This window comes from Entelurus aequoreus, linkage group LG19 (assembly GCF_033978785.1).
Source record: "Entelurus aequoreus isolate RoL-2023_Sb linkage group LG19, RoL_Eaeq_v1.1, whole genome shotgun sequence".
NCBI lineage: Eukaryota > Metazoa > Chordata > Actinopteri > Syngnathiformes > Syngnathidae > Entelurus > Entelurus aequoreus.
Window position 1 is genome coordinate 31,030,820 of NC_084749.1, and position 13,385 is coordinate 31,044,204.

The 13,385-nt window shown below is 40.1% G+C and overlaps 1 protein-coding gene across 8 annotated transcripts in view; it reads left to right on the forward strand.

Moving 5' to 3' along the window:
- The window catches only part of dnajc6 (DnaJ (Hsp40) homolog, subfamily C, member 6), an 80,791-nt gene extending 68,968 nt beyond the window's left edge, over nt 1-11,823 (forward strand). For 6 of the 8 annotated variants that reach the window (XM_062028271.1, XM_062028272.1, XM_062028273.1 and 3 more), the window contains 5 exons: nt 70-207; nt 1,133-1,465; nt 1,560-1,711; nt 3,095-3,271; nt 9,575-11,823. In XM_062028271.1, the coding sequence (XP_061884255.1) occupies nt 70-207; nt 1,133-1,465; nt 1,560-1,711; nt 3,095-3,271; nt 9,575-9,676 (902 nt within the window). In that variant the 3' untranslated portion in view covers nt 9,677-11,823. The remainder of the gene's footprint in view (nt 1-69; nt 208-1,132; nt 1,466-1,559; nt 1,712-3,094; nt 3,272-9,574) is intronic. The other 2 variants (XM_062028269.1, XM_062028275.1) reach the window with 1 other exon arrangement.
- The last annotated feature ends 1,562 nt before the right edge of the window (nt 11,824-13,385 follow it).

The following is a 13,385-nucleotide window of genomic DNA, read 5'->3' on the forward strand; positions in this document are numbered from 1 at the left end:
AAGACGGTTTTACATGTTAAAAATGCTGAGTTGTACTCACAATAGATGTTTTTAATGTATTTTTTGGAGGAGGAGGTTTGGGAATGGGCAGTCGATCAGCCACTACAAGCCCAACAAGTTCAGTCCACAGCACACCCACCCATCAAACCAAGCCAAATACGCTGGACCCTTTTGCTGACATAGGCAACTTTGGGGGAAGCCTTAAAGGTAAGTTATTGGTAATGTTACATTTTTGGTTATAATTATGCTACTCTTTGTCTACGTCACGTCCGATTAAATATGGAAGACTCAGAAGTGGTGGTCAAGCAACCATCTGTTGTCAAAGCGTCATTTGGCCTTTCCCAAAGAAATATGCCCTATGCTTGCGTTGTTTTAGGTAGGCTGTTTGAACCGTTCAAATCGCGAAAAGGATAAAAGTTTATTCACAGTTCCTCAAGAGGTAATAAAGAAGGGCAAACAAGTTCAAGATTTTATGACACGATGACGAAAAAAGGGGTTCTCGAAATTAGCACTCCAGTCCAAGGTAGCAGAGTTGAAGAATGGACAAGTTTTCAGTGACCACTTTGTTAAAGTTTTGTTTGATATACTTTTAACGTTTAGTATTTTCCCATTCTTGATGATCTCTCTTGAGTGGTTAACCCAATGGGAAAATGAAAAACAACAGTGATTGGAGTGCTACTCGCAGTTTGTTTACAAGGAAGCGTCCTCGCAAAATGCTACTGTAATTTAAATCATGAAATGCAATCTTACCCTAGCAAAAACGATCCATGATTTATCTGGAAGAATATTGATACCAAATTCCTTGTCCCAGCCAGACACAAAGAAGCTGCAGACCTCCATGCTTTTCCAAGTTTTCATCTGTTTTGCCGTATAGAATGACGTCTGGAACACCAGATAGTTCGACATGTCTAGGAGCGCGACCAACGGATAATCCTTTATCACTTGACAAATCTTTTTTTGAGAAAGTATATGAATCAATTCCATTGCATAGTTAGATTTTTTGCTTGTATCTGCTTTTAACTGTAAGATCTAGGCCTCTTGCGTACTCTGTTTGCTCACAGTAGCCATATTGGTTTGGTTGACCACCACTTTGTTGACTGAATACAAAGAATAATTATGCCCTTTGTTTTAGGAGGTTCTGGATTCTCCAGCAAGCCCACAACACCAACAGGGACAACCCCTTCTTTTCCTCCCATGGGTTCCCCTTCTCGGCCACCTCCATCTCCCCAGCATGCGGCAGGGTGGCAGCCCCAATCAGGAGCGGGTTTCCCATCATGGCAGCCTAACGCTGGTGCTGGAGGATGGCAAGCGCAAGGACAAAGCCCCACTCCACAGCCGAAGCCCAGCCCCAGCCATACGCCCATGTCACACACTTCCCCGCAGAACCGACCCAACTACAACATTAGCTTCTCTCCGATGGGGGGTGGGTCACCCAGTGCAGGGGCTAAAGCACAGACAGGAATTGGTGAGAATTAAACTGATTGCATTGCCTATATTGTAATGAAAAATTGGACAACACAAGACTGTTTTTTAATCTCTTTCTCTATCCTCTATCGCAGGCCCTAATAAGCCCAAGGCCTCTGATGCCAACTTTGATGACCTGCTGTCTGGTCAAGGCTTTGCAGGGGCCAAAGACAAGAAAGGACCTAGGACTATAGCAGAAATGAGAAAGGAGGAAATGGCCAAAGAGATGGACCCTGAGAAAATAAAGGTAGGTATTAATGAAATAGGGTACAGTATTTGTAGTGTGGATATATGCTGGTGCATTTTACCAAAGTAGGAGGCTGAAATTCAAGGAACACTGTAGCTTGTGGCTCAGACCTGATGAGCACTGATAAGACTAATTGAAGTGTCTAAGTTGTCCATAGATGTGATTGTGAGTGCGATGCGATTTAATGGAGACCAGTCCAGGGTACCACCTAGGTCACATGGGATATGTTGCAGATTAAAGGCATATACAATAGATGGATGGATACCAGGCTTGTGCAAAATTCCGAATTTTGAATTTGAATTTAATTAATCTGAAGATTTGACATTTTTATTAAATTTGCACCCCACATGATGTTGAACTGGAATTTGAATTGGATTGACAGGAAGTTGAATTAAGTCAAGTAACAGGAAGAACATGTCACGTTTACAAACACTAAAATTACCAGTAAATGCAAATTCCCCTCCATTTTCAATATTCTGTCAAATTATGGTGGAAAAACATTACATTTCCCAGTTATAATACATCAAATTAAATAATCTGTTTAATAGATGACCGTCCAAAAACATGCACTTGGGGATAGGTTGATTGGCAACACTAAATTGGCCCTAGTGTGTGAATGTTGTCTGTCTATCTGTGTTGGCCCTGCGATGAGGTGGCGACTTGTCCAGGGTGTACCCCACCTTCCGCTCGAATGCAGCTGAGATAGGCTCCAGCACCCCCCGCGACCCCAAAAGGGCCAAGCGGTAGAAAATGGATGGATGGATAATAGATGACACTTTTATTCGTAGTTGTTGATGAGCACATATGCTGTCATTTAGATATGCGTACTGGGTTCATAGAAATAATATTTCTATGAAATATGACAAAAGGTAATGTATGGCATATACTGGCAAGCGTGACTCTGCAATACACCAATATTATAACCTGGAAATTCATAGAATTTAAATTATATGTCCTTTAATACCAATTTGAATTATATTTCCTGTTGTACTTCCTCAATTCAAATTAATGGAATTAAATTAGAGTCAGGGACACATTCCCAATTCAATTCATAATTTTGCACAAGCCTGATAGATATTGAGATGTATTTATTTGATAAATTAGCTTTTATTGACAACTGCATTCAAAAGGGTCATCAAGTTTGAAGTCAATAATTGCAGATCAATAATACTAAAACAGATTCCCCTGAAAACGTATGCACCCCAAAATCCTTCAAAAAATACTATACAATTGCTGATATTCTCTTGTTGAACTTGTTAGGGGTAACTTTATTTCTCGCTTAACTTTGTATTTGGCATCACATTCAAACCAAGCAGCAACATAATTTTCACATGTGGAGATTGCTGGTTAATCACAGCCCTTTCTTCCCTGTTTCCTTCCCAGATTCTGGATTGGATTGAGGGGAAGGAGCGGAACATCCGAGCCCTCCTTTCCACTATGAATACAGTGTTGTGGGAAGGAGAAACACGTTGGAAGCCGGTAGGCATGGCTGACCTGGTTACTCCAGATCAGGTCAAAAAGGTCTACCGCAAAGCCGTCCTCGTCGTGCACCCGGATAAGGTGAGAAGGATAAGACACAACCTTTCTGAGATGAGAAGGAAGTTAATGTTATCAAGGCAATATCTAATATAAAAATTCACTTACAATACAATAGAATTACCGCAAGTGCTCACTACTAGGGTTCAGCAGGATCTACCCCAGTCTGCTGACATGCAAGCAGAGTAGTAGATTTTTGTAAAAAGCTTTTATAATTGTAAAGGACAATGTTTTATGAACTGATTGCAATAATGTAAATTTGTTTCAACTATTAAATGAACCAAAAATATGACTTATTTTACCTTTGTGAAAATATTGGACACAGTGTGTTGTCAAGCTTATGAGATGCGATGCAAGTGTAAGCCACTGTGACACTATTGTTCATTTTTTTATTTTTTTATTTTTTATAAATGTCTAATGATAATGTCAATGAGGGATCTTTAATCACTGCTATGTTGAAATTGTAACTAATATTGATACTGTTGTTGATAATATTCATTTCTGTTTCACTACTTTTGGATTGTTCTGTGTCGTGTTTGTGTCTCCTCTCAATTGCTCTGTTTATTGCAGTTCTGAGTGTTGCTGGGCCGGTTTTGGTTTTAGAATTGGATTGCATTTTTATGGTATTGCTGTGTATTGTTTAGTTGGATTGATTAATAAAAAAAAAAAACAATAAAAATAAAGAAATTTAAAAAATAAAAAAAATAACTAAATCGCTTTTTGAGAAATGAGAGTCGATACTGAATCGCACAACGTGAGATTCGCGATTTGAATTCGAATCGATTTTTTCCCACACCCCTAGTAATTTACTTTGCGTAAAAATTAGAAACTGCAGCACAAGTATCAATCCCATGATGCTAGTATCAATCTGATACACATACCCACCTTGGTATCAATGCTATCAATATTTATATGGATATGCCCACAACCTAACTACTACCCTTTTTAAGTGTTATCAAACTAGTTTATCAATGATTCACCAGTATAGTATACATTCACATAGAGTGTAAGTTTAATTAAATGGCTTTAACTTACTGAATGAGACTGAAAGTAATGTCATGGTAGTGATTAGGGGTGTCCCGATCCGAAATTCGGACTGATAACAGTTAAAAAAAAAAACAAGTACTGGATGATATCGGCTTGCATGTAAAATCTCTGATATAAAGTCTGATATAAACAGTCCTGCAGTGTGTTTACTTATGCACAGCTGGACAACCAGTTAATAACTAAATGTCCTCCAATAAGCACAAAAAGTTGGTATTTTCTTGTATTTTATTGAAGTCATTTACAAAAGGTGAACATGGAAGGCTATAGGCTACTAGGAGCTAGCAGCTACACAACAGCTAAGCATACAATAGCACACATGCTACACATATGTAATAAGTGTCCTTAATTGAATAATATTGAGGTCTAAAACACGAAAATTTGTCAATATAGGGGGGACAAGTGGTAGAAAATGCATGGATGGATGACATTAATGAATTATGACCACTAGGTGTCGCCAAAACACAAATGCACACCCCACTTCAAAAGCATAAATCTTTCATAAAGTTAGTGTTTTTATACCTACTATTGTTCTCTAAATAATTTCACTTGATCAAACCTTTTCTAACAATTCACGCTACAACATAATATAATTATGTACTACAATTCCTGCTGATATAATATCGAATTAATATTAGTATCGGCCAACACTCATCGCTCCAATATCAGTATTGCATCAGAAGTGAAAAGGTTGTATTTGACACTCCTTTTAGTTATCAGGCCAATCATCAAAGGATTGTAGTACTTTAACAAACTTAGGACAGTAGCCTTTTGATAAACGATATAAACAGCGACAATATGAAACATACAAGCAGAAAAATGATCACCCCCTCAACAACGTGAAAAGTCAGAGAGCCAAAGGTGGGCCTTAGCCAGTCAAATAAAGAACTGTTGTCCTGATGGACAGAAGTTGCAGTATCTTGGAGGTGATGAATTATATTACCAATTGTGACGTTATAATCTGGCACAAAGGTACAACATTCAGATCCTATCACAGCACAGGTACCCCCTTGGGCCGCTAAAAGAAAATCCAAAGCTGCTCGGTTCTGCAAAGCTAGCAGTCTAACAGAGGCGAGTTCACTCGACATAAGCATGAGTGCCCGGGCGGTTTCATTGGCGACAGTTTCTATTGCATGGGACAGATCAGCAATTTGATCTAAAGCCGACATAACTCCATAAAAAGGCAGAATAGAACCTATTGCGTTTTTGAACGGAGATTGATGATGTGTCCAGAACGCGTCAGAGGCGCCACGTCTCATTCTGTAAAGAGAAGGTTTCATCGGCAAAGACTGAGTCACTCTCATAGCTGGAATGACATATGCTAAACCACAGCGTCCCGTGTAATCCACTGGAAGATAGGGGTAAGCCAGGTTTCCACACACCCAGTACATTCCTATCGGAGAGGATATGGAGCAGCTGGCAGTGTGGTGAGCGAGTGCATTAAGCCGAGTTGGGCCTGCAGTCTCTAGGCACTGCTGGGGGGCTGATTTCAGAACCTGGAACTCACCGTTTGGTTTTCTCGGGTCCCATTTATAGGTGTGAAGGCAGTCTGATTCTCCTACAGGTGATGTTCCATCATTCTCAAGGCACCAGGTGAATTTCTGAGGAATGAGCAGTACCGGAACAGGTGTGGGGGTTTTCACGCACCTGTTGCAATTCACGTGTGGTCCCGAACAGTTAAGAGGTCTCATTTTTGAGAGGGGACGGCATTCGGGGTGGGAGTAAGACTGAGCAAATGGGATATGCAGTAGATGGCAGGTGTCGCAGTCGGAGGCGGGCAGGGCCATCAGAGGTAAGCCTTCTCCAGCAGTGTAGGGCATAAAACCACAGACGTAACAGCTGGAATTAGGCTGTATGTGCTGAGCCACTTGCCACGCCATGGTCAGGAAAATGTTGATGTCGTCTACTATTACGTTGCTGGATTTCATTACCTGTGGGGCTGCCAGGATGGACTCCACTAGAATCAGAATAAGCATGAGCATTCTTGCGACTGAAGTCAAGGATCGGAAAGAACTCTTGTTGAAATGGTCCTTAAGAAAAGAAGACCACCACCATCAGGTCAGCAGTCAAAAAATGCAACACTCGGAACTGGTGAGATGATTGAAAATGAGTGATTGAGTAGTAGAAAATGGTGTCCTTTCCCCTCTATTTATCCTCTCTTATCAACATAGACACACCCCAGAATGTCACTTGGGTATGTCTGTTTCACAAATCTATAGCCATTAATCAATCACTTTAAGTTGTAAGGATTCCAATCATAAAAACAGGATATTCAGACTAGTTTGCTGGATTAATTTAGAGTTCGGTGAGATGTTTAAGGACATTTTCAAACCAATCAAGTGGTTGCTGGGTTGAGCCAGTTGTGCAATCATGTGTCAAATTGACTTGTTTGCATGAGACAGTCTTTTAGTAATCTGGTCTCTTTCCATTTGACTCTTCATTCATGTGTCAAGAATCTCCGTTTGTTGACACTGTTTCTTGGCTGGCTGCAGCCTCAGACAGAAGAGTGTTTCTGCCAGTGGTTGAAAGCCTGTTGTTGACGATCTTTGACCTAAGTTCAATAAGAGTCAACATGTTTTATAGTGAGTGGTTTGCTCATCAGCACTGACCTAGATCCGAGTATATGATACCATGTTGCAAGAAGAAAGCACAACTACTATATTGTATAGAGCAGGGGTCTCACAACAAGTAGCTCATGAGCTACCGGATTTTGAGTAACTCTCCAAAGGGTCAAACAATATTTGCTTAAAGCAGGGGTCTGCAACCTTTACTATCAAATAGACATTTTCCCACCTATTCCACTGAAAAAAATAGTATAAAGCCGCAAAACATACAGCTTATGAACGTATAAAAGTTTTAATCTTTTTAAAATTATTTTACAGCAGAAACTATCTGTCCATATGAAATTAAACATTTTTCCTTTTCTAGCTTATCCAAAGGGTTGAAAACTCGAGAAGCTGAACTGAACACACAGGCTTCCAGTTTCTTTTACTTGCCTTCCTTGCGCCTCAGGACTCAGCCTGTGCACATTCACAGCCTCAAAGACAGTCGGAAATGATAGAACTCTTTTTAAAAATGCTAACTTTTCTCACTCCGGGGTTTAAAAAAAAAAGCTAAGGGAGCCACAACAAGGAGGCACAAATGCCACATGTGGCTCCAGAGTCGCGGGTTGCAGACACCTGGCTTAGATGCTTAGTTTCTTATTTACTAAATGGTGTGTGCAACTTTAAAATTGTGCATGCTATAAGTGGGAGGGTTGTGGGTAATCTACCAACTTGCAACCAGCAGAGGTGCTGTTGATTCGTTTAGCCATAGCCTCCAAAAGACGGACATTTCACTAACAAATTCATAGGCTCCAGCACCCCCCACCACCCCGAAAGGGACAAGCAGTAAAAAAAGGATGGATGGACATTTTTTTAATGTAATTTTTGCTCCTGAAAATGACTCAGGCAGTCATTTCTCATTAATATTTTTTAAATAATTGGTAGAATTTTATGAAGTGGAAATATTGAAATAAATATGTAACATTTTGACTGTAAACAATGTGATTTTATAGGCAGCTTTTCACCCAGTCTTCAGCTCATTTATTTATTTTATGGTGGTGTTAATCTTGCAGTATATCGCCTTCAACGTTGATTTGAAATAATTCTGCATCTGCTGTTCATGTATTTTAATAATCAAGCTCCTCTTATTCTCTAATAACTCTAACTAACTTAGTCTTTTGCCAGACTGGAGCACCCTTATACAGTGTGGATAAAGGCATGTAAAACTATTATTTTGATCACTTTATTGTTTGTCGCCCTGGTCCATGATAACTTCAAAAATGATGTAGTTAACATGAGCAAAAACAATTTCAAAATAATCGCCATTTCCAGGCGTCCGTGCTTGTTCATAGACTCCATTGCCTGTTTCCTAATACTCTTTCAGCATTTCCCGAAGTACCTTGAGGAAAACCTCAGTAGAAGAGGACACAACATAGAATACTCACAGCTTACCTTATTTTTCTCTCGACAATACTTAATATTTCCAATTGGGCTTATTAGTCTGAATTTTTGCATCACGGTTCAAATCTGAACTCATAGCCAATTAAGATTAATGTCAATACAATTGGGGAAAAATCCACACCTTTCCCCATTCTTCAGTTGAAAATGTTGTGGATTCTGAACTGACCCATGCCACTTCTAGATAGAATCCTCCTTTGTCCTAACCCAGGGATGTCAAACATGAGGGCCGGATCAGGCCCGCATGGTTCAATCTGGCCCGCGAGATGAGCTTGCTAAGTGTAAGATTGAGCTGCATTTTTAAATTAAAGAGACTGCTGTTCTAAAAGTGTCCATTGGATGTCACAATCACAATTCTGTTAGGCAAGCAAATAGTTTATATTGGGGCGAGCAAGTATACCAAGCACGGTAAAGCGGGGCTGTGACTCCTCCCCCTCAACCCAATGTAAAGCAAACAGGAGTAAAATAAACAATTAAAATGCTGCATTAGACACTGCACAATTGATATAGTTCTGTGAAAATGATTTTCTTCTGTGCAAATTTAAAGAAAGCCAACAATGGAAATGACAAATTAGATAGTTGATACATAGAAGTGTTTTTATTTATGCTTCATTTTGGTTTTGTGGATGGGCTGTGACTTAAAGTTTAATTGGTTTGTAGAAACACTGAGATTACTGTCATGATCCGTTACCCGGGTCATGGCATGATTTATGTTTGGTAATGTTTCTGTTTTAGTCTGTTTCCTGGGTGCACCCTCTTTCCCTGTTTTCTGTTGGTTTCCATGGGCACTGATTCTCCTCACGTGTCCTAGTTTAGCAATTAGTGTTCTCACCAGGTGTTTTGGTTAATCACTCCCCTTTATAGTTTCCTGTCACCCAGCAGTAGTTGCTGGGTCAATGTTTGCAATAGGCAACAGTTACGTTCTCCCGGTTTTTTCTCCTCGCTCTAGTGATTTTTGTACAGTCTTGCTTTCCCCGTTTTTTTCACCCTTGGTGACATTTTGGTTTTGTTTAGCTCCACGCTTGCTAGCGTCCTCAGTTTGTATTTTTGATCCTGCCTTAAAATAATTAAAAACCTTAATCTTACCTGCACGCCGCTCCTGCTTGTCTTCTGCCTTGGAGGGAACGCTAGCAGCGAAGCTATGCGACCACGACGTAACAATTACGTCTAATTTCATTTTGTTCTTAATGGTGCTTTTGAATCTGCATCAATTTTTTTCCTCAAAATTTTATATGTACATTTTCAGTGAGTTTTTCCCTCACTTTTACTTTCCCCCTCACAGGCAACAGGACAGCCCTATGAACAATACGCCAAGATGATTTTCATGGAACTAAATGACGCCTGGTCTGAATTTGAAAGTCAAGGACAAAAAGCTCTCTACTGAAAAGAGAAGCCAGCGATGAGAAGACCCCGACATGTCACCACTCTGGTCGACATTCTTACAGCCATGTTGAGACGGCAGCGTCCAGACCAACTGAGTATAGCCTCCTACTGTATGTTTTGGTGCAATATCATCATTCTTCCTCCTTGTGGCTCTGAACAAACTCACCCGTCAAAGCACACACCATAGGACGTCTGGGGAAGATTAGAAATGAAGACATCAAACCAGAAGAAGACACACAAGATAAGATAAGAGAAAAACGCATGAATGAACTGAACAAGAATAAGAGATCAAGTTAGCTGCCTAGAGACTTAGTACCATGTGTGCTACATTCTCCTTATTCAGTTATTATTGACTCTCAAGCCAACGTTTCCCATCTTTAAATTGACTGTGTGAGTTGACAAAAAGAGAAAATAGTACAATAACAGCAGGTCAATAAGTCCACAATTTGACATAATTTTAACGTATACACCCAAGCATTGTGCTTTTACATGTTGGCTTTAAAAGATGAACAAATCCTGAGAGCCAACGTCCTCTGCAGTTAATATTTGTGTTATTTTGCATAACAGGGCTATTTTTTTTTTCAAATCTCTTGACAAAAGAAATAGACCAAAAACAAATGTCTACTGCAGAGGATGCTGGTTCTTAGGAGGACACACAAGAAGCACCTTGAGGTTCTGTATAATAACTAACATAATAAAATGGATTTTCAAGGGTACCTATGGAAATGTTTGGTTAAGCACAAATCTGAATCAGTGCAGTCGGGATGGAAATTTTACAACTACTCCCGATTTCGATTTGATTCAAATTCTTGTCGTGATAATTTGATTCAAAATTGTCGATTCAAACCATTACTTGCAATATATTATTTGTTTTTAGGATTATAATAAAATATTTTAAAAAGAGGTTACAAAAGCTCCTATTGGCTGCTTGACGTATGACAATGAGTAAGCACGGAGATGGCCTAAAAAAACCTTTTCAGAAATGTATTATTAAAATAATAATTAAACAATCGATTGTTAAAAATAAAAAATCGGTTTAGAATCAAAATAAACACAAATCTTGATTCTGATGTAAATTGATTTTTTAAGCATACAAACTGTGCAGATCTTAAGAAAGGCCTTTATTCATTCATAAGTTCATTTTATTCATCACTAATTTACCTGCTGCTTCGGTTCATTTATTTATTGAAAATATTCCAGATCTCTGAGACGACCCGAACTAAGGCAGCATTTGTGTGTGTCGAATAGTTCTCAAACTACAGAAATCCCCAAATTATACAGCAGCAAAGATCATCTTAATATATGTTGTTCCCCCAATGTGGTTATATTTAATGCAATACAAGTTTCTTTTTAATGGTTTATCATTTTAAAAATAATTATATCATACTTATGTTTTTGTTTAATGTAAGTCAAACGGTACTGTAAACAATGTAATGATATGTATTTCCATGTTTATTACTTGATGCCATGAGTTTGTAAGACCATTTTTATCACAGCACTGACACTTTTATTTTATTTTTTTTAAGAATAGTCACAGAGCAATAGCGGCACCGCGTCATATCCAATTATTTCAGCAGCTGTATATTTTGTAGATGCTGATTTTATTTTGATATGTGAACTATGCTGAATAATAGCGATCGCCCTTGGTTCATTTGACTCCTGCTGTCATTTTAAAGGACATCAACACTTTAACTATTGCCGTGTGTATTTATCTGAAGGGGTTCACCTTTACAAAATGTCTTTCATTTGTTGGAATTGAACGTTTTTCGAGACGCAACAAGACTGAAAATGCTGGGATCCGAAAAGGTTCGAATACTAATAAGTACAGTGGACACTCAACAAGACAGCAGTTAAGACACTTGGAAATAATTCAAACTGTGAAATAAGTGCAGACAGAGGAAGTGCACTGTGTGTGCTTCTGTGCTCTACTGAGGACCTACAGTATGTACACGTGGAGAAAAAAGCCCTCATAAGCTCCTTTGCTGACTGAAATATCCAGCTACTGTCTTACAAGTAGGCTAAAAACAATAATAACCCCTGTGTTGTACTCAGTGGATGTGTGTAGATTGTATGGAAGTGATTTGGACTATTGTTCGTTTTGTGTTTTTGCCTGTCTGCTGTTAAAGTATTACTAAACTGTAAAATACCCTTTGTTTGCTTTAATTGCATTTTACTATTCACAATTCTTTGTTTTCTGGGCAGTATAGCTCGCTTAGTAGAGTGGACGGGCCAGCAACTTGAGGGTTCCCGGTTCGATTCCCCGCTTCTGCCATCATAGTCACTGCACTTCAATCAATCAATGTTTATTTATATAGCCCTAAATCACAAGTGTCTCAAAGGGCTGCACAAGCCACAACGACGTCCTCGGTTCTGAGCCCACATAAGGGCAAGGAAAAACTCACAACCCAGTGGGATGTCAATATGAATGACTATGAGAAACCTTGGAAAGGACCGCAGATGTGGGTGACCCCCCACCCCCCCCCCCCCCCACCCCCACCCCTATAGGGGAGACCAGATACAATGGACGTCGAGTGGGTCTAGCATAATATTGTGAAAGTCCAGTCCATATTGGATCTAACATAATAGTGAGAGTCCAGTCCATAGTGGGGCCAGCAGGAGACCATCCCGAGCGGAGACGGGTCAGCAGCGCAGAGATGTCCCAACCGATGCACAGGCGAGCGGTCCACCCCGGGTCCCGACTCTGGACAGCCAGCAATTCATCCATGGCCACCAGACCTGTGCCCCCCCTCCACAAGGGAGAGAGGGGCTGAAAAGAAAAGAAACGGCAGATCAACTGGTCTAAAAAGGGGGTCTATTTAAAGGCCTACTGAAATGATTTTTTTTTTATTTAAACGGGGATAGCAGATCCATTCTATGTGTCATACTTGATCATTTCGCGATATTGCCATATTTTTGCTGAAAGGATTTAGTAGAGAACATCGACGATAAAGTTTGCAACTTTTGGTGGCTGATAAAAAAAAGCCTTGCCTGCACCGGAAGTAGCGTGACGTCACAGGTTGAAAGGCTCCTCACATTTCCCCATTGTTTACACCAGCAGCGAGAGCGATTCGGACCGAGAAAGCGACGATTACCCCATTAATTTGAGCCAGGATGAAAGATTCGTGGATGAGGAACGTGAGAGTGAAGGACTAGAGTGCAGTGCAGGACGCATCTTTTTTCGCTCTGACCGTAACTTAGGTACAAGCTGGCTCATTGGATTCCACACTCTCTCCTTTTTCTATTGTGGATCACAGATTTGTATTTTAAACCACCTTGGATACTATATCCTCTTGAAAATGAGAGTCGAGAACGCGAAATGGACATTCACAGTGACTTTTATCTCCACGACAATACATCGGCGAAGCACTTTAGCGGGCTTAACTGCAGATAGAAACAAAAGAAATAAACCCCTGACTGGAAGGATAGACAGAAAATCAACAATACTATTAAACCATGGACCTGTAACAACCTGTTAATGCTTTCCAGCCTGGCAAAGCTTAACAATGCTGTTGCTAACAACGCCATTGAAGCTAACTTAGCTACGGGACCTCACAGAGCTATGCTAAAAACATTAGCTATCCACCTACGCCAGCCAGCCCTCATCTGCTCATCAACACCCGTGCTCACCTGCGTTCCAGCGATCAACGGAGCGACGAAGGACTTCACCCGATCATCAATGCAGTCGGCGGCTAGCGTCGGATAGCGCGTCT